General features: G+C 35.5%; 2 protein-coding genes across 5 annotated transcripts; one reads left to right on the top strand and one right to left on the bottom strand.

Moving 5' to 3' along the window:
* Window positions 1–274: 274 nt before the first annotated feature.
* Window positions 275–4,636, bottom strand: LOC116776322 (AP-3 complex subunit sigma-1). Of its 2 annotated transcripts, none has more exons than XM_032669500.2 (6): window positions 4,414–4,636; window positions 4,154–4,245; window positions 3,604–3,715; window positions 2,781–2,960; window positions 1,417–1,524; window positions 275–967 (listed from the first exon to the last, which is right to left on the bottom strand). In XM_032669500.2, exons 1-6 carry the CDS (start codon window positions 4,480–4,482, stop codon window positions 953–955), a joined length of 576 nt encoding a protein of 191 aa, XP_032525391.1. In that variant the 5' UTR covers window positions 4,483–4,636; the 3' UTR covers window positions 275–952. The 2 variants fall into 2 exon arrangements, with proteins under 2 accessions (XP_032525391.1, XP_061381361.1); XM_061525377.1 differs by having other exon boundaries at window positions 4,552–4,606.
* Window positions 4,637–4,908: 272 nt separating this feature from the next.
* LOC116776176 (zinc transporter foi) lies at window positions 4,909–21,901 on the top strand. Of its 3 annotated transcripts, none has more exons than XM_032669289.2 (7): window positions 4,909–5,080; window positions 17,556–18,014; window positions 18,207–19,249; window positions 19,360–19,496; window positions 19,865–19,945; window positions 20,024–20,211; window positions 20,332–21,901. In XM_032669289.2, exons 2-7 carry the CDS (start codon window positions 17,607–17,609, stop codon window positions 20,470–20,472), a joined length of 1,998 nt encoding a protein of 665 aa, XP_032525180.2. In that variant the 5' UTR covers window positions 4,909–5,080; window positions 17,556–17,606; the 3' UTR covers window positions 20,473–21,901. The 3 variants fall into 3 exon arrangements, with proteins under 3 accessions (XP_032525180.2, XP_032525181.2, XP_032525182.2); XM_032669290.2 differs by lacking the exon at window positions 4,909–5,080 and adding an exon at window positions 11,293–11,379; XM_032669291.2 differs by lacking the exon at window positions 4,909–5,080 and adding an exon at window positions 13,502–13,630.
* The last annotated feature ends 1,023 nt before the right edge of the window (window positions 21,902–22,924 follow it).

The following is a 22,924-nucleotide window of genomic DNA, read 5'->3' as shown; positions in this document are numbered from 1 at the left end:
GCCATCTATTATCGCGGGAGAATAAACATCGGTATGTGACGCCATCTATTAACGAGTAGCAAGCAGTATGTAACTACTTGTAAGCTAGCGTTGTATTTAATTTCAAAATAAACGATAGATGGCGCTAGTGAAGTAGCGCCATCTATTTTAATATTTAAAAACTTCATTTTACAATCTGAATTCGTAGTTGAAAAGCGAGTTGTTGAATGCAACATAGTTTGATAATAGTTCAAGACCACGTTTATTTATAACAGAAATTAAAATAAAACTACAGTTTTAATATAAAATATATTGCTAATACTTTTGCGAAAATAACAAACATGAATAATTATGGAATGTAACAAATACACCTGGGAATCAGATATTTTTGATTTAATACATTTAAATTAATTTATTCGACTGTGAAGGTTTTATGACCATACAGATCAACTCACAGACCTGTGCTAAGGGCTACACGACGACAAAAACTTAGCTCTACAGTACTTTGTGTATCAAAAAAGTTAACCTAATATTGATAAATTTCTTTTCATTACTTATTATTAAACTAACTAACATTTTTTTTTATACAAATCTTATATTAAAATGACATATTAAGAAATTATATTTTATTCAACCAAAGCCTTTATCATCAAACTTGTATTTTCTACATATATTACTTATTCTTCTTCTTTCTCTTCTTGTCCTTGTGTTTGCTCTCTACTGTGCCGCTGAGGTCTTGATACACTGCCCTCTCTCTGTCATAATTAGTCTCATAATTTGGGAAGTTTATTCCGTCCGTCTGTTGGTAATTCTCTGTGAAGGTCTCAGAGAACTTGTGACTGAGGGATTCCGAGCCAAAGAACTTATTAGTGATGTTGTCTCTCTGTATGTTTTGATATTTGTCGTTGGTGTATATTGAGTTGAATATGTTGCTGGCTATTGTTACTGTGGCGGGATACGCCTGCTGTGTAGGTCAGAACTTCAGATCCTGAAAGAAACAAAATAATTATCATTGCAGTCACAGTGTGGGTACATGCATGCCCCATGTAATTACTTCCTACTATTGTTCTGTTTCCTTAACTTTACCAGACATTTTTCCTCTCTATATTTTACATAACCAACCCAAACATTATTTAATATCCCAATATCACTCATAAAAAGATGCAATCCCTGTCTCAGCTTCATCAAACTATATCTATATCCTCTCATTTTAGTATTTCTTTCTTTAAAACAATTTCCACAATCAACTACTTTTAACCCCCCTTTATATAACTTTCAAATTATTCAACTACCCTCCTAGCAAATGGACCACAAACATTCAAATTCTCAAACACACCTTTCAGCTAACACCCCCAACAATCCACAAATAAATCTCACTTCAACTCTCTAGTTTGCTCCAAAAACTCTCATTTCTCTTAAACTGTTCCTCCGTCATACCTTGATGGCCTGCGGAAGGTCGGGCAGTCTAATGTCCCTCAGCTGCTGTGGTAGATTCATACTCTTGACAGCAGACACGGCCCTGGCCGGAGCCGCGGATATACCAGCCTGGAAATACCAGGATTATGCCGTAAGCGTTAATCATCGCTGACAGTACATATAATACGGCTTACCGCCTCCGACTTATATTATTTAGTCTTAAGATGTTTCTGTATTAATAACGATTCTAACGTATCCGATGATTCATTATTAACTAAACTGTATGTATCGACGTGACTGACGAAAACCGGCGGAGCTAAAATTTTATTGAGACCTACTTATAAAAAAACATTAAAATTATATACATTTTTAATACCATCAAAACGAAACTAAACAAACGGACATTATATTTCATTATTATAGATTATAAAAGACTCTTTTCATCTTTCACGTAGCTGTCATGTCATTTGAGCTTTGACATTTTAATGCCTTTAAGGACACCTCGCGGACAGTTTAACTTTAACAGGATTGTATGTAATTAGATAAACAGTGCGAGAAACCTGTGTGACCTCCTGTATAATAGTATTTCATACTTTAAACATATATTATAAAACTATTTAAATAACAATTTTATATATAATCAGTTAAAAAGCTCTATTGATCTTCAACATTTCTTAATGATGTTCAAGAGGTTGTTATCCTATTTATATTATTAATTACAATATATACATATATATGTATGTATGTTTGTTCCTCTCTCAGGCAGAAATTCCTTAACGAATTTTGATTAAACTTTACGGTGATGTAGCTTAGACAGCGGAACGAGACATTGGCTATATTATGTAGTGATATTCCGTGTAGTTATCAAGGGGCGAAGCAAAATATTATAGTGTATAGACAGCGTCGTGTACACCTATAATGTTTTAATTTTACACACTTCCCAGGCTTATTCTACTGTCCACTCAGACGATGTCTCGGACAAAAATTAGCTTGCAATATGAGAATACTTTACATTATAATAACACTTGATACAGCTCTACTTATTTTTGTTTTGGGCGGACGTATCCTTGAATATTTTTAGATGCCAGTAACCATATATGTGTCACTATAACTACTGAAGGTGATAAAATTGTATATATTATTTCTAACAATTTTGATTGAAAAATAAAAAGAAAATTTGGTTTTTCTTTTACTCAACTAGACAATTATATACATTGATTTAGTATGAAAAAAGTTTTATCAGAATAACAGACACACACACACACATATATATTTTTATATATATATATATACTTTCTGTGTCAAGAATATTTGAGGTTGAACTCAAAGCCCTAATGAAATCCTGTAATATTAATTATGACGCAGTATATGTATATAGGACATACCTCAGCTTTCTGCATTTTGTTTTGTTCGGCGAGCCTGCATAATATATCTGCCATATTAGTCTGAAGCACCATCCCTCCCATGACCAGCTCATCCAATACCTGGTGTGCAGCATCCGCGTGGAAGATCAGGTCTAACTCGCAGACATTCTCGAAGCATTTGTCCAGGGTTTCAACAAACACCTACAGTTCATAAAAATGGCATGTTAGTAAGGTAGAGAGAGGAGCTTGGATGGTGAAGGTGAGAGTATAACTTGCTTTAAATAGGGACCCCTTTAACCTACACCTGGGTCACAAGTCCCAGACTTTGTTAAAGGTCTTCTCCCTGCAACACGATGGACCCGGCTCCCGCACATTGGATCCATTAAATCATGAGAGGTCTTGTCTATGCAGTTATAAAATGTTCATTGATATATGGGACAAATATCATGGGCCAATTAGTGGTGACTTATGCAAAAAATGGAGAAATTTGCATCATCTGCTGGATTTTTTAATTTTTTCTCCTTAAATAAGTGTTTAGAAATGTTTCCCAAAAAAAAAAATGCTCAAAAAGTATTTTCATCATTGATTTCAAATTTACTTAAATATCTATTGAAGTTTGTTTATAATTGATTGAATTTTTTTACTTAGTAACTTCACACCAAAATATAGGAATATGCCCTTGTTAAACATTAAAATACTCTTTCATTCTACAGTCAAATATCTGTCTAAATAATAACAGATCACAATTGTTCTCATTAACCGCATTAGTTCAAGTCAGCAATTAATTCATCAACTTAACCCAATCAGAACGATTACCGATCAAAAAGTAATATTCCACACAAACCTGTATGAGATCCAATATTCCCAGCTCACTCTCCGAGGAATCGACGCAGAACACAAAGTATAGTGTCGCATAGTGTCTGTATATTAATTTGTAGTCTGAACCACCGATGAGACTGGAAGGAAACAGTAACATGCATTTAAGGATTTGGAAGTGTTTGCTTAATGATATGATGTTGTAACCTCCCATACAAAGAGAGTTATAAATATGACATAAATGTGTGTATGTCATTGTAACTCATGAACGGATCAACCGATATCAATGTGATTTTTTCATTTGAAAGCCAGCTATCTTGTAGTTTTTGGCTATGTTCAGTTAATATCAGTCAAACGGTGAAAGAGTGTTAGCTGTTCTACAAATGATGTAAGGCTTTTTCTCGCTACGAGTACTCCATATAGTGACTTCACTAGTGCCAGTATAATGACAATTATGTGGATATTCCATATAGTTATAGTTTAATTCGTCTATGATCACTTGACCGAGTGCCTCACAATTTGATTACTTTTACAATATAAATTCATCAACATAAGAAGTAATGGGATCATCTACACACCTGCCGCCTTCCAGAAAATTGCACACATTGTCATCTCTTTTCGACACTAATTGAAACGTTTCTTTTATTATCTGTTGTTGCATATCTTCATTCTAGAATTGGAAGTATATAACACATTAATCCTCCGTTTACAAAATACCAATATATTACTTTAACCTTATTAACAGTTGTTACAGTACATCACATACAATATTATGAAACTTTTTTGGCGATATCGGTTAAAAATAGTGATTAAATATTACTTCTATACTTTCACTTACAAAGTACTGATAGAATTTTGATAATCTCGGCTTGCCATGATTATTAAAAACTAAAATAGCTTTTATCATTGTGCACTTATTTCAACTAGTTATTTGACTAAATATTACGACTCATTTATGAAGAAAATGATAAATTACAGGTAAATCAGAAACTATACTAGGAACAAAGTTTCCGAAATCATCGATTTTTCAATTTGACGTGAATGAAGTAGGGTTTGTAGTGACAAGAAGTGGGTTAGGGTGACCATAAGACAGTACAAACTTGTCACACTAGTGATGTGCTACACTAATAATTAAAATAATTAATTTGCTAGAGAAATCGTAAAAACATATAAGAATATATTAACTATACTTGCAACAACAATTAAGTGTAGATTAAGTTAATATTACTATTAAATAAATGCTATTGTATAATATTACTACTCTTTAATATTTCTTCAAAAATAATCTGTGGTTTAAAATTGGCATGTTTTTGATAATCTAAGTAACTCCACAGTTCAGCTGCTGGCGCAGATGTCTCGCGTGTGTCAGGAATAGAGAAATCGTGATAACTAAATGATCATTAAGTGAAATAAACCGTATTTGTTGGTGTTTATTTTCATTATTACGTAAACTTTTGAATGGAATCTCACAAAGGGGGCCACAGGGAAGCGTTTCGTGAATACAGGTCAGTGGTTTATTAGTAGTTCAAATGTCACCTTATGTCTTTTTATGGTGCCGGGCTATCCATACCATTCCAGTGTTGTGAAACTGCGAGATAAACTCGTGCGTACTGTCTTCGTATTAATAGTCATGGAGTTAAACCCACGCTTCGGCATTATAATTAACGAGTGTGTTTCATTCGTCGCAACTGTTGCGACTGTTACAAATTTAATTAAGACAACTACGAAGCTATCGGAAACTTAGGAAGTTGGTTTTTATAAACTTCATTTGACTAAAGACCCGGAAGGTTTTTTTTCTTAAGTTTTTGCCGCTTCGTCAACAATGTTATCATTATTCATTATCATCAATAGGACAGCAAATTAAGATAAATAAGCGTTAAATTATTATTCACACTTAAATTCACAATACAATGGTATTAAAAATTTCCAATACAAAGATAACGAAATCTTTCTAACAATAACAATATTAACTGGACATTATTAATTTTATTATATTTATATTATATAAAATGAATTAACATTAAGTTTTAGTGTTGGAAATTTTAGAAAGCCATAGCGTTTAAATTACGGTTAGTATTATTGATTCATTAAAGTAATAAAATATATATAATCATTATTGATACAATTATCATTTAAAAACTGTTACTATTATATAAATTTGAAAAGATTATTCTTATGGGATATACATAACAAGGAAATTCATCATCATCATCAGCCTGTAGAAGCAAAGGCCTCTTGTCACATGGAGAAGGTTAGAGCGTTAATCATCACACTTGCTCAAGACGGGTTGGCGATTTTAGTCTTATAATTTATTACAAGACCAGTTTTCCTCACAATGTTTTCCTTCACCGTCCATCAGTGGTGTCTAAATACTGTTAGAAAGTACATATGATTTGGAAAAGATCACATTGGTACTTGCCAGGTTTCGAAACTGCACCCTCAAGTATGAGAGGCGGGCCTTTAACCTCCAGGATATTAATGTAATTTTTTTACGTTAATATTGTCTATGCACTATGAAGTAATGTTTGGTCACTTGAAATAAAATTTTTATTTAACTTTTAATTTATGTTTTGATTTATACATGTTTTCCGTGGAAATATTTGACATTAATGTATTGTTGAGTACGAGGTAATGTTTTAATGTACATAACAACACATAGCCATTGAATAACAAACATACCTACAAAAACTAAATTTGTTTATAGAGTTATTATAAAATAAATTAAATCATACCTAATATAAAGATATTACAAAACAAATAGTTAATGTAAGGGACGCTGGAATATATATCAGATTAGGCAAATGTAGCTCGCGAATCTTATTAAAAAAAAAAATTCAACGTTTCATTAGGGGCCCCTAACTAACGCGCATTATATAGGGGTCCCTTAAACCTACATCTGGGTCGCAAGTCCCAGGCACTGTTGAAGCTCTACTCGCTGCAACGCAATGGACCCGGCACCCGCACGGTGGATCCATTGAATGCTAAGAGGTTTCGTCTCTATAGATCTATAGATATTGAAATCTTTTTTTTTCAACTACTTGTAAATAATTTTTATTACTACATATTTAAAGATGATGAAAAATAATAATTTGCGTGGATAAATAAATTGTAGGTATTTTTTTTTTCCTCTTCAATACTATATTATACTATAATAGAAGGACGAAATGTTCAATATTCTGTGGATTTTCATTGATGTACAAACAACATTATATATATATATATATATATAATGTTGTTATCATTTCTGTAACTTAATAAACTTGGAAAAATGTCTGAAGTTTGAAGCAGATAATTTTTAAGCACATTATATTACTTCTTTTACTATCAAGTTGCTTTATTTAATTAAAAATCTGTGCAACACCACATATAAAACTGCCTTAATTTTAATTAATTTGACAAATAATTCAAATCTTGTTCCGAGTCAGCTGGTGTAGAACTGCTCCGCTTCAATAGAGACTGACCTTCAATTAATTTTTTAGGTAGCATTGAGTTTGTTATCTTATAATGCAAAAAGCCTTGTGGGTAAAGCAAATAAATGTGGCATTGTGGGTAATACACCACAAAATGTATCTACAGTACTGTATACAATACAATGATTATAAGTGATATTTAATGAATGTTCTCTCACACTAAATACTGTACCAATTATGATGGAGTTTTAAGAGCGAGTAATATGTTTAAATAAGAGGATAGTTATAGTAGTACAAATGTATTTTAGTTTGTATTTCAATAATAAATTCTTTGCTTTTGCATGTTTCAAATATACAAAGTCTAATCAGAATATGCTCAGTAGTTTTCCTTATAGTTTATTGTGTTTTCCATATTAATAGTTTGATTAGCAAAACTGGTTTTGCTATATATGGACATGTCAGAAAGAATTTATGTATGTTTGTTACACATAAACACTGAAACTAACACATTATGATCTGTTCTATAACGACGTGGACAAAACAAATAGCTCAGATCTGAAATTTAATAGAAGTGGAGATAAGAGTTTTTCATTCATAAATCCTCTCACGTAATTATATAGTATTAACGTTATGTTTAATGAGAAACGCGAAACGCTTCGTATGTTGTATGACGTTAGAAACTTGTGTTAAGTATATATAATAGTATTAATACGCGCTTGTATAATATACATTGCTGAGTGGGTGTGCTGATGTGTGTCGTAGGTCAGTACGTGAATAATTTAAAAGTTATTTATATATAGCGAGCAAGCATTGGATGCAAACATTCTGACATCAGAAATATTGTAGTTTTCATTAGTTAGGCACTACGCGATAGCGGATTTGGTGAAGTTGTTGTATTGTGATACCAACGTCCTAGGTTCGAATTTTCGTTGCTTCGAAAATTGCGTATATTCGACGTACATTGTATAGTTTGTATGTTTGAATGTTTGTTCTGTCAATCTGTGTTCCTTCAGTTAATATTTCGTTATATAGTAGTGGTTTAATAATATACAAACGTCAGTGCCAACGAAACATTTATACCCTGCAATATTTCATCGCTGCGTTTACTGCGACCTATGTGTGTTTACATTGACAACCTACACACCGACAGTTTCAAGGTTTTTGACATAAATCTCCGTGAATGCTACGAACTAATATATAATCTTAAAGCCTATAACTATTAGAATAACTAAATACGTATAGTGTGAAGTAAAGAACGTTATGAGACGAAACCTCTCAGCATTCAATGGATTCACCGTGCGGATGCCGGGTCCATCGCGTTGCAGGGAGAGGAGCTTCAACAGTTCCTGGGACTTGCGACCCAGGTGTAGGTTTAAGGTGCCCCTATCTAACGCGTAAACGCTCACCTCCACCGGCCAAGCTCCTCTCTCTACCTAACCAAAATTGAAACGAACCTACTAGGTCTGAATTCGAAGTTCTTACTTAATATTTGATAAATTCTAATGATATTTTATATTATTTTGACTATACGTAAGAATCTGGCACAACATTACGTAGTAGTAGTCTAGAATAAAACTCTATGTAAAGGTTTAGTCTAAGACTATACGTAAGTCGTTCACAGGACTATACGTGTAAGTCTGGTCCAAGACAACGTAGGTGTTTGGCCCAAGAATCTACGTATAACGTATCAGTCTGGCATACTACTCAGGAGCTGATAAAAGACTACGTACGAGTATTGTGCAAGACTACCCACATACGTCATGGACACTTCCTCGTAATGAAGGGGCATGTTACACATTGAATTAAAATTACTAACACGCTGCATGAAGAAATGTATCGTCTCTGAATGATAAAAAAGGACCCTGTGTAGACCCAGGGACCCACGACACGGGTAACTGCTTTAAATATTTTGAGTGTTTGTTTGTACACTGTAATCTCGTAAACTGGTGTTCGTCAGAAGCAGTCTCTTGTACATGGTAGAGGACTGATGCTGTGATAAATCTTTAAATATGTTTGTTTGATGCGTTACGAGAAAGCTCTTAATTCGGACCACTGTATATATTTAATTATGAGGTTTGTTTTTTTTTATTTCAATGCATTTGAGTTCGGTAATCTATGTATATGAAATACAATTTTGGAGGTGACGAAAAATCTTTAGACAGCCTGTTCGTTTGATGCTGGACTAGTTTTGATGTAATACGATTATGTTCATAGATGATCTATAACACTTCTAACATTGCTTCAACGTGATATACCTAATAATAACATTTATTAAAAATACCGTGTCTAAAATTATATTCGTGAATCACGTAACGCCGAGAGTCATCACTGACGTTTATTTTTAAAATCTAGAACTTTAGATCTAGTAACAAGGTGTAAGACAGGCTTAAATATATATATTTATATACAGCGTGTTATGCGTGTGTGTATATTATAAACACGATGTATATAAAACTAACTTTGTGACGTAATTTGCTGTTCCAATAAAATTATATACATATATATAAAATATTATGAAACTGGATAGTTTGTTTGGACGCGACCGTCTCAGACTCATCCAGTCCATATTGCAGTTATATGATTTTAATAAACTATTTAGGGAGAGAATTAACTTCATATATATATATATATATATGGTATATGCATAACAAGTGACTACAAATAGAAGTGGAATAAGTTTGTCATATTGTTATTCAAGTTTAAATTTTACGAAATAATTTTTTTACCGTATATGGCATGTCGCATTACAACCGATATGAAAGTGGGGGTAAAGTGAACGGATCTCGGCAGCAGTCCAGACAGATAAAGCCAATGGCTTGCATCACCTGACTTGGTTTTTATTTTCTTTAAACATTATTTTAACTGCTTCGATCATTTTGTGTTTTGATCAATAATTGTTATTAATATTGTGATGACTTTTTTCTTTTAATTAGTCAATAAATAAGTGAAACCTCTCATGCGACTTCCGACAAGGTTGCGTTTAACGTTTTACGCTCAAGGAGTGAGAAAGAAAGATACACAAATGTAGAAAGTGGGAGAGAGATAGTTAGTCAGTGGATTCCTATCAGGTTTATTGATCTTAATAATATCATAAGAGAAGACCCAATATAATAAAAAAATACATTCACTATATAAATATCTTAATGTATATATTAAATGTAATTGTTTTCCTCTACACGCGAAGCCTGCGGACGTTTTTATATATACAAAATGGCCGACTAAAGCAAATAACTATTGAATACAACATTATAAAATGTATTAAAATCTCTTTAATCGATAATTATTATATACTTATATTATATAAGTCCATCTTTCTTTATCGACATCGTCTGTCCCATTGGGCACAAGGCCAGACAAAATTTCAAGAAGTGGCTGTTTATAAGAATTATTTTTCATTAGGATGGTATACACTGATAATATTATTTTCACCTGTTACATCTGTCCGTAGAGCTTTTTGATTCAGTATATAAAAATAAATGTAAATAACTTTATGACTAATCATTTATTTAATTATTCAACGATAATTGTTTAACTGTTGTTTGTTGTAATATTTAATTCTATTTGACACGACGGAAAATCGATAATTAAAAAAATGAGGTAGTTTTTTTTTTGTTACACCAAGTTAAACGACGTCAGTTCAAACCATACAGCCTGATACATAATGTGATCTAAGATTTTCGCGAGTTTTATTCATTTAAATGAAACTAGTATTTTGCGGATGAACTACGCGTGATTTAATAAATAAATAAATCACGCGTAGTTCATCCGAAAAATACTAGTTTCATTTAAAAGCCTGATACATTTATGTCAAATTGATGTACCAATCAGAATGATTGCAGCGAGTCGTTTTAATCAGATGCACTTTAGTGATTTACTTATAATAACATGTACACACTAGGGTCTAGGGATGAGTTAAACGTAAGGTTACCGGTCAATTCGATGTTTTGCATACATTTTTTTATTCGATAAAAATATAGTAGCTATTATTCACGAAAAAAAATCGCTTTCGATTTAGCTTCTGTTTCTTTTTATTTGCTAAATAATTTCCAAAATTTATCTTCAATTCTGTCATTGAGCATCTGTGGCATTCGAAAACAATTGTTTACATATTTATTGCATTTTTTTAATACATTGGCACAAAACAATTCCGTCTTGTGACAAACTAATTGTACATAAAATGAAAAAAAAAAAACAAAAGGGCGCGAACAATTCGTCTAATGGAGCGTTATTTGAAATTGGAACTGTAAAAACGCATCCTTCCTGCTTCCGTATTGGTCGATCGTCTGTATATAAATGTTTTTCGAATTAAATTTTGTCAGTCTCGGGATGGATGCCATCCCATCCGCATCTAATTACGTGTGCTCCGATTTGTATAACGGATTTTTATGAGATCTGTAAGTATTGATATCAAATTGCCATTACTATCTGAATACAGCATTATAACCCGACACGCTCATATAACCCATCAATGGTGTCCATTGATTTCATGACGTAAATGATCCATAAGATATCTTGATACCTCCATAACATATCATTTAATAAAGCTAGGTATTGTAAATGTAAAAAGACGCTTTTCCATTTCTATAATAAGTCATTTAAATAAAGATTTGAATAAAATGATATGTAACAATAACAATAACAATTTGTTAAAAAAAAGAGTAAATGTTTTAGTTTTAATGTAAAAGTTACACCCATATTTGTTCGTTCACAAATACACATTATTTATTACAATAGAATTTCTCTGCCAGTAATTCATTTAAAGTATGGGCTTTCATTTACCGAGTCATGTAGATAAATATAAAAGAGTGCTTCTGTGATCACAAAAACCGCATCCAGTTTTGTTAAGTTGTCAAGTTATCAGCAGATTAACATTTTAAATCATATAAATTTAGATGCGAGGAGGGAAAATAACTTGAAGATTTTATTCATTTGTATGGATTAATGTTTTAAACTATTTATAAATAAAAGTATAATAAATAAATTCCTCAGACATTTCTTAGTTCAGCTTCGTTTTTATATAAGAGTATCAAACCATTGTAGACGATAATAGTTTCGTCATAAACAATCTAGCAGTTCCGTAGGTTAGCCGGAATAAATAGACAGACAGACACGAAATATTTTTTGTCTTATACGCACCGTATACGCATGGACTTGTGTTTGGTATGTAGAGATTATTCTTTATATCTAAAGGCGATGTAAATAGGTATGACTATATGTGACGTTGGTCTCAATCTGAAGTGTCCTTAATAATGCAATTATACTATTCATAATTTATAAAAGTTTTTTATGTTCAGGAAACTTGTAGAAATTAAATTAAATTCAATTATTATGTTATACGTATGAAATAAATGTTTGTAGTTAATTACTCTGGCGTTTGTGTGTAATAAATATATATGAAGATAAATCATTACTTTCGTATTGGAAAATATATTTGATATGTATGTATGTTCTGTCATTACACCAAAAAAAAACATCGCAAACCTCTCGATCAAAAAATAATCACAACAAATGATTTAATTACTGATACGTGTAATATTTGTTACGTCGACGGTTTACCTTTGAACTATCGGTGTAGAGTTTACGTCACCTCGTACTAAGGTTACCGCAGAGTCAAATATCATATACGTAAATCATCTTTATATGTATGTGAGACAGTAACAAAACAATGGTGTCAGTTTAACATACCGAGTTCAATATTTATAATTTGACGTTTTAACGAATTAACAGAACAAAAACATTAATTTAATCTGAATTGTCTATTCATGCGAATGACTCGCTGAAATTACTGGACCGGTTTTGACGAGGTTTCCGTCGGGAGTTAGATTCGGTCGCAAGAAGAAAATGGTCTATATATATAACTATTCATTCGTGTAAAGTCGTTAATAGGTAAAGGTTAAAAAAACACAAATTATAAATGCAGCCTCATACTGAAACCCACATACGTTCTGTTCACCGTAACGTAACGGAATATTTACGTTATTGAAACGTAACGCTTGTAATCGTATTTCGTGGCCGCCATTATGTTTGTCCTCGACGTTTACGTCATCAAGATAACAGAGATAGCAATATTATAAAACATTATTGAAGCCTAAACGTCGCCTGACTCCCAGAGACGCTGACAAATATATAACAAAACTGCGCTTGCGACTTCCACCGCGTGGAATAATAATTTTTTCGTTATCTACAATTCTATTAATTGTTGTTATTTATAAAATAAGTAGCCCAAATTACTGCTTGTAACAGCAGTTGATTACCAGCAAAAGTCCCGTCAAAATCGGTCTAAGATTATCCGGAACAAACAGACAGACAAATATTCAAAAATATACATATACCCATATTTAGCAAGCTCGGTTGTTCTAATATTACGAGCAGACGTTTCTATACCTATATATTCGTAGTTTCTCTCCCGCTGAATCAGTATCCATACATAAAACTAAATTTCCATCACAATATGTACATCCGTTTCAAAATAAAATTCCAACTAACGTTATAAATCAACACGCTCTGTACATATGAAACATTGGTCGTGTAGCCTCTGTGTCCTCGCCTACTCTGTGACTAACGCTGTCGTTAGTACCATACTAACGGCTGGTGTAGAGGCGATAGCTTATCTCTCACCGACTGTTCTAAATTTAAAACCAGCTTGTAAGTTATTCTTTTTTTCTTATTTTCAGCCAATATTGTGTTTATATTTCTTTTTTTTGTGTTTTTTCGTGGCCAGTATTACGTATGTATTATTTTTTTATTATTTGTTCGTTATACGTGTTAAGGTTTAGTTCCGTGGTCGCTTTCAGTTGTGTATCGAATTTATTATGCTCGGAGGAAAAGTAAATGTTTAATATTAATTATTTACTATTACTATTGTTATGTTACAACTTATAACTCAACAATTGCAAAATGAATATAATTTTTTTCTACTTTATGAGTATTCTATACTAGTTTATATCTAGGTCACTGGGTCATCCAATGTTACGAATATACCAAAAATCGAGGTCAATAACCTTTTTAACATGTATAACCCGCGTCACCGTTCAATTTGATGATGGCGGGTCGGTATCAATTCTAAGTAATCATCGATCATTACGTTCAAGACAGACGGACATTCTTTCATATTGTAATTATATTAAACGCAAAAAGGAAATCCAGAAATCCGAAGGTTGTCTACCTCCAAATTCTGGGAATACGAAGATAATAATCAAAGTTAAGCGAAAATTAGCTTTATTTTAATCACGTTACGGTGTATTTCATTATGTAACACGTTTCTTGTTGCCTCGTGTTAAAGTCTATTTTGCTACTCGAAAAGCGTGAAAAATCTTTAGCAATGTAATCTTAATTTTATTCTGACGTCCTTAAGATCCGTTTTGGTGTACAGCATACATGTCTAATACCGCGTCGTTGCTCGGTTCAACGCTCTACTGCAAGGTCTTATTTTTTGTCGGTCCGTCTGTTGCGATCTTTGTAGATATTCTTTCTCAAGCTATGAAACATATTTTAAGTATTTATCGTTCTCTAGATGTTTCCGTCTATTCCATGTAACAGACATGCATACATTTAATTTATTTTCATTGTCCTTATTGGTGTATTGTGTATCGATAGATTTTATTCGAGATTGTATGTCATCTATTATTTATTCCTAGTCTTATCGAAATCGGTATATCTGTTCAAGTCTGTGAAAATAAAAAATATATTAAATTAAGTCTGTACCGGTTTTGATGAAATCGAATTTGATCCAGCCCTCTCGGCTTTTCCTGACTTGTTAACTTCTTTCATAGATTATTTAATTCGATATTGTTGCGAAAAACTGCTGAATATATTTCTATGGAATTAATACTAACACACACACACATATATATATATATATATATATATATATATATATATATATGCGTGTGTGTGTATATATGTACGTATATATTTCTCTAAGTCGTTAAAAATTTATTGATATATTGTTACCTTATCTGTAGACAACGGCCGTCTATCGTTACATTATAACGGTGCAGTGTTTATTGTTTTGTTATAAAACTATCTTCTGCCCGCGACTTTGACCGCTCGGACCTAGGAGTCGCTCACAGAGAAACGAATGATCCGTACTTAGAAAATAGTTATGGTATTCAAGCTTCAGCGACATCTATTGTCTGTGTCACGGGACTTATCTACATACAACTATCGTGTCTTTCTCCCGCGGGAACTGTAAGGAATAACGGAATAACTTGTAGCCTATATCATACTGTGGTATACAAGGTATTTTCCTCCAGAGTCCCATTAAAATCCGTTCAGTAGTTTTTGCTTGAGAGAGTAACAAACACACACGCGTCGATAGTATTTATTTTATCTGCGTTGGGCGTTGTCTTTACATTCAGACCCATATCGAGCTTATCACACAATCGAACATGTTGCTCGTAACACTTTTTTATCGTTATACGTTAGCGGTAACAACCTTCCGAATAGAAAAACTGTCCGCTGAAAAAAAATATTTGTACACAGATAAAGATCTTATCGACGACGTTATATGAAAATAAATTTATTTTCGTCAAAATATATTGAATATTTGGTAAAAATATTACATTGAAATAAATTTAAACTTACTCCGCCTACCATCATATCGTCTCCCCGTGATCACGGTTGCTGCAAACTAACCGAAACGTCGGTAGTATGTGTTTAATATTAAATACGAGAATATTCGTTTTATATACTTTAAATAGATTTCCAATAATATATGTCTATACTGGTTTGTGTTTTTTTTAGCCTAAGCCATCCAAAAATGCCTTCGGAGACATCGCCGACAGCGTCTAAATTGCTTTCGGTATAATGTTCGTTCCAAGAGCCAATAAGTTCCAGGTCCGTTGCATAATATATCAAGAACCAATCTATTATTGAAATATCAATACATTTCACTGAAATAATTAATAGCGTTAGATAGAGCCCGTTAAAGCTACACCTGGGTCGCAAGTCCAGGCACTGTTGAGGCTCCTCTCCCTGCAACGATGGAGCCGGCACCCACACGGTGGATCCATGGAATGATGAGAGGTTTCGTCTCTTCTGGGGCGAGATTTATACAAACTAGTTGTTGTCCGCGACGCCATCTGCGTCAATTTCAGAATTAGTACTAGGTATATATTAGCTGACCCGGCGTACTCTGTTCCGCCCTAGATGTCGTTAATAACTTAATATTTGATTTAATTGAGTAATTTTTTCTTTGTCGCTCGAACGTGTTGAAAAGTATAGTATGTCCGTCTCTTAGTTCTAAGCTCTTCACCAGTTCCTGCTAAATCCATACAGTTTTTTTTTAGGTTATAAATAGATTACCTAACAAGACTTTTATATATATATAAATGTGTATACAACTGTAAAGCTGTATTAAATATAATGTATAGAAGATTTCTTGTCGTAATTCTCATTAAAACAATCTCTCTATATTGCTTTCCGTCACATTTTTCTATTACTTTCTCTATAAGTCTCATATCCGCCGGAAGTCGACTGATATCCTAAATATAGCATACTCTGAAGTCTAACCTAACCCGTGTTAGTACACTCGACAATATAATTGATATAATATTTTAAATATTATTTTGTATCCAGATTATAATCGGATGATATTTTAAACAAACTAATATAAGCACATCACAATACATATATATATTTCTTCTCTATGCCTTTGTATATTATCTGTGAGTGTAATACTTTCAGACGGTACGTGCTGCACGTTTACTCGTGCTAAGTTAATTTATCGTACATTTATGTAATTATTAATATTAAACCAACTAATTTATATAAAGTTGTGCTGTGTAATAAGCGAGTGTCGTCAGTCGGTAATTTTTTTTATATAAAATAAATCTGTTCACAGAACAAAATCAAATTATAATATTCTTATATAATCTGTGCAACACGCTTCAAGAGAGATATTTTCTTAGCAATTTTTTTTTGCGATATATTTAAAGGTAAAGCGACCGACGAAACTTTGCGTTAACTGGCACGACGAAACGTTAACTGGCACGAGGACGGATGGACAGGAAAAGTGTGTGTCCGTCATGTTGCGTTATAAGTCATGTAAATGGTATCGGTTGTGATGGCAGAAACCTGACTGAAAAATCGATTCAAAATATACGAAGATTCATACAAAATATAAAATAATTACATTGTTTTTTGTCTTGCCTGATCTCACGATTCTTACAATATTACTTCATTGCGAAGTTCTGGTATAACAAGGAAATGCTGCCAAAGAAAATTTTCATTGAGTCATAAATTAATAAACGATATATATATTTTATAATACTGATTAATTAAAATATAATAAAAATATCCAAACGAAAGAACTAATTAGTATGATGTATGCACTTCGCCCTCCGCGGGGTCAGCGCTAGAGGTCAGAGGACGGAAGCTTCCTTCACACGTACCGCTCTGATCGGCTTCGGTTCAACTTTGATGTGCCCTGAATGTAATTGTTATATATACATATATACAGCGCACTCCCAACGAAAAAATTACAAACAGTCTTAATTGCATCCCCCTTTAGTACAAATAGCTGTTTTAAATAAATAAATAAAGTGAATTTTGATTTGATTGTACACAGATTCCTCGAGATATGATCATCAGTACCTGACTTCATTAACCGCATACGACAATGTCCCATCACCTAGTAACGGTGTGCATGTTCTGCCTGCTCTGCGCCGCTCACACGTGTGCATCACACACAGACAGAAACAATGGCGTCCACGCGTACGAACCGAAGTTATTGATACAACAAGAGAATTTCAATATAGAGAGAAGGAAATTAGATTCGAAAGCGCGCTACCAGATGAAGTTACAGAAGATAAGGCAGAAGCGAGACGTGAGGAGCGTCAACCCTGATGCTTATGTGGAACAGCTGTTCAGGCTGTACGGTGACGCTGGCAGCATGACCATGAATCTGACGGGATTCAACGAGATGATCAGGGGGCTGGAGCTGCACAAGCTGGTGGAGGGCGGGGCACAGAGGACCGAGACCAAGGACTACATCTACGGACAGGCGGCCAAAGAAGACGTAGTCAATGTTAGTATATACGATTACAGAAGTAGTGATAGTAGTTATCACTTAAACTTAATTTAGATTCATCTCTTAGTCCAAGATATTTAAGTACTTTTCATATAGTTACATCCATGTTTAGACTCCACCTACCCAAATAAGATTGCATTTTTCAGTTAATCAACGTTGTTTTGATAAAAGTAATACGATTTTTAACAGTGCGTGAGCAGCGGAGAACTGATCACAACCGTGAACACCAGGTTAAAACACGAGGAACATGATCACAGAGGTGGTCATCACGACACAGACAACTTTATAAACGAGGGCACGTTGAAAGCGATCTGCCCTATACTATTATACCAAAAACTAGCGAACACCTCCATAGAGAGGTACGGCTGCGTCAAAGAATCATATCTATCGAGAACGGAAGCAAGAGACGCGGACCTGAAGGAGAACGCGTACACCAAGAACATGTACGCGGTCTGGCTGTACTCCTCGCTGAGTATAACGGCTATCAGTGCGTGCGGGTTACTCGGGGTGGCTGTCATCCCTATCATGCACAAGACGTACTACAACCATCTCCTGCAGTTCCTGGTGGCGCTGGCCGTGGGCACGCTCTGTGGCGACGCCCTGCTGCATCTCATGCCACACGCCATGAGCCCCTTGGACCACGAGCACGGACACGCAGCCGTGTCTCACGACGACGGCTTGTGGAAAGGCTTAGCGGCGATGTTGGGAGTAGTGTTCTTCTATTTCACCGAGAAGGGACTCACGGTGGTCGTGGAGTGGAGGAAGCGACGACAGAAGCTAGAAGAAGACAAACTACCCTCCCGCGTCAGGGTGTTGAAAGACGAGACAGTCGGCGGCTGTTCCGGTGGGTCCAAGGCGCCCATCACCAACACAACCTCGAATTCCCTCATGAAGATCTTTAAGAGGGACGAGAAGGGGGATCCGACCACCAAGACCTGCAAACATAAATACTCCGAATACCCCTACTGTTACGACGAGATCGACACGGACACGCACGACGACCACCACCTGAGGGACGGCATCCCGCCCAGCCCCAAAGGCAACCACAACAACTCGGTGAGCGTGGTGTCCTCGAACGCCCTCAACCAGGAAGGGAAAGACAACGAACCAACGGCCAAGGACTGGCTGCTGAAGTCAGAGACACAGGCCGTGGTGGAGATGAATAACATAAAGCACAAGGAAGACGGCGTCAAAGACTTGAAAGACGGGGACAGTTACACCGTCATACTGAGGTGAGGGGCACGCACACTAACACGCTTTACAAAGAGCATCCATACTAAAAGTAACTAGTTCTTACCAATCATCGTCCCCAAAAAAAACCACTAATTGTCTCTCACCCCAGGGAACACTCTCGCGCCCATCACGGGCACTCTCACGCCCACGGCCACGTCCACGCGCCGCCTTCCTCCATGTCCTCGGTGGCCTGGATGGTGATCATGGGCGACGGGCTACACAACTTCACCGACGGGATGGCCATTGGTGAGGGACAGGAAACACGTTGAATATATTATAACCAAAATCATTGCAGCGCTTCGAACCTGCTGCGGCCGGAGACACGAGCCCCGACGCCTCGCCGTCTGGGCTGTAGTGTCTTTACTACAAACAACACTTTTTTACACTTTTTTTTGTTTCTGAGTGATTAATTCGTTTGTTTGTGATGTAATTCCTATTCATCATACTGACATCACGAACTCTCGAACAGGTCTCTCAGCGGCGGTTACTTATAAATTATTTTCGATCTGTTGCTTCCTAAGACTCTGTACAGCATCATAAAAAAATCCTTTCAAAAATATTGCTAACCCTCTGTTTCGGAGTCGGTCAATTGATGTGTCCTTGTGTGACGTCAGGCGCCGCCTTCGCGTCCAACATCGCCGGCGGGTTCTCCACGGCGATCGCGGTCCTGTGCCACGAGCTGCCGCACGAGCTGGGTGAGCGGGACCCGGGATGAGATCACTCAGCTTTAAGCACATTCTGTTGAGTTATTAACAAATTCCGTCCGCCCCCAGGTGACTTCGCGGTGCTCCTGAAGGCGGGCATGTCAGTGAAGCGCGCCGTGTGCTACAACGTGCTGTCGTCGGCTCTGTGCCTGGCGGGCATGGTCGCGGGCGTCCTGGCGGGTCACGCTCCGAGCGCCACCAGGTGGCTGTTCGCGGCCGCCGCGGGGATGTTCCTGTACATCGCTCTCGTAGATATGGTGCGACAGACAGACATACATTATATATATAGCCATAAAACATTCAAGATTCAGCCGAACAAATATTAAACTCATTTATGACATGCCGTGATGGTTTCGTAATCAGTAAACATGTTCCAGATGCCGGAGCTGAGCACATCTCACAGCAAGGAGGGCACCCTCTGTCAATGTTTCCTGCAGCTGATGGGTCTAGCGACTGGCATCGGGATCATGTTGGTCATAGCGCTGTACGAGGAGGACTTGAAGACGTTGTTCGGCTGATGCTATACAGTGATGTGATGTGATGTGATGTGATGTGATGTGATGAAACAGATTAAGTGATAAGTGTACCTACCAGTGAGGGTGACAGACCTCGGGATGTGAATCCATCATGTAGTATGTTGTACCGACCGTTCCCAACAACTCACTTAGATTTTTCACTCCAACAAACAGTCTGTGTAATCAATTGTCAAATCATGAGAAGTAATCCAAACAATAATATTCAGTACAGATATCATTATTTGTGCATTTTTACTTTATTTGTATGAGAATGTGACCGGTGGCTTGTGTATCCTGTCTCAAAGTTACTATTACTGTATGTCTTACTTTTAGATCATAGTTACTTTATGCTTATGTGAACTATCAATAGTTAAATAGGAATTATTGTAATGCTATATTATTGTTTGCGACTCCATTACTGAGAGTCCACGAGGTACTTAACTTTACTCGATACACTAACTACAATATAATACTACTTTAAGTTTATTCTTCATTATATGAAATAAATATATAACTGTGTTGATATTTCATCATTTAAATTAATTTAAGAGTAACCGACATCCGCTGTGATGCTTGTAATGGACTCGGCAAATGTAATTTTCATGTTAACAATGGGATAATTAAAATTTCCTGATGTCCTTTAATATGAAGCGATCCCATACATTACAGACATTGTATTAATGTATCATTTATAAGTAATTATGTTTTAATCTCACGACTGGAACGCTTCCTGTGAAGCGGACATTTTTATAATAACTTTTCTAAATCAACTTATTTGGACATATTGTTTTTTATTTGTACTTAAATGTTGTTGTGAGCCGTTCCAAGCTGACTTGCCGCTATCCGACAGTATTAAATATTGATATGTTTGTTTAGTTGTTTACATTGTAGAGATCACACGAGTGCACACCTCATGCACTCGCTGCTGATCCCGACTCTGTCTGCCAAATAACCAGCAGTGTGAGAAATAAATTAGTTCCTATGTATAATGGAGTGAGGCTAGATAGATCAGCACTTTGGAATTAATTTTATATCAGTTTGTCTCCGAGTACTGTGACAGTGTGTTTACTAAAGATATTAATAGAGCATTTAAGTGAAATTACTATGAACCGTTTCTGTCTCCGGCCGCTTCCTTTATGTTAAGAGCAAGTTTTAAAGATACTTTTAGTGTACGATTATTTTGGTAGGTGGCGTTGTGGTTGTCGGTTATGTATCTGTTATTGCTGACTCGATCCTGAATGAAGTTTTGATTTTTGCTTTTTTGCCGCCAATTCTTCTGTCAATGTCAATTTTAATATGAATTTACAATTTTAGAGTTTTTCTTGTCAGCAATATAAAATATTTGCGGCGCGGGCGAGTTGGTGCTCTAGGAGCAAGTGTGATATACGAACGTATGATAAAAACTATATTGTAATATACGGATTATTCATAATGTTGTGTTTCATTTATATAATTACTATCGAGGACTGGGAGTAGTGCGGGGACTGGGAGTAGTGCGGGGACTGGGAGTAGTGGGGGGGCTAGGAGTAGTGCGGGGGCTGGGAGTAGTGCGGGGGCTGGGAGTAGTGGGGGGGCTGGGAGTAGTGGGGGGCTGGGAATAGTGGGGGGGCTGGGAGTAGTGCGGGGACTGGGAGTAGTGCTGGGGCTGGGGAGTTATTACAGTAATATTTTTAACATTAAGTTTCTTCGGTTTCAAGACAAAATATTATTTTTGTTTTTGAGGTGGAAACTGTTAGTTAAGTTTATCGGACTCTACGAATCTGATGTGATTCTGCTTAATATCAATTTATTGGCAAATGAAGGCTCCAATTTCTTTATTTATTCAAAAGTTCAGAAAGGTAAAAGTTTTTGCGTTTGAAAAGTTAAAAAAAATAGAGAAATAAATCTATCTGATTCATAATTCTCCCATTCTTTCACGTCATGTTCTCCTTCTCCCTCTGTATAGAGGTGCAAAGGAATTATGAGACACGTCTCCACTCGCGTTGGTATTAAAAGAATTCTCAATTTTTGATGATTCTTTGTTATGACCTTTGACGCTCGGGTAATTTTTTTTCCAGATTCCGTATCCTTGACGACTTGGATTTTTCTTATGATTTTGTTGTAAACTATAAGAAAAATAGTCACATTACACGTTACTCCTTCGTTCCTCACAATTTGCATCAAACAACTCGACAGCTGTATTGTGGGGAGTCCCGTGACGCGACGACAGATGTCGCTGTCGGTTTGCTAAATTATTTTTTACATTCAGCACGCATTGCTCAGACAGGAACTAGGCTGAGGAATCCGTCCTTTAGATTATCAACTGTTTTATTCCACAAATAATCCTATCAAATGCGTTTTATCATTTATGATACAGCCAAACATCACAATGTTCAGTCTGCACGCCGTGTTCTCTGTTTGGATCAGAGCTTGGGTTTATTTTGGGACATCTTAAGCGTCGAAGCATTGAAAGGCC

Source organism: Danaus plexippus, chromosome 28, assembly GCF_018135715.1.
Source record: "Danaus plexippus chromosome 28, MEX_DaPlex, whole genome shotgun sequence".
Lineage (NCBI taxonomy): Eukaryota > Metazoa > Arthropoda > Insecta > Lepidoptera > Nymphalidae > Danaus > Danaus plexippus.
This window is presented reverse-complemented; position numbering and strand designations above follow the sequence as displayed.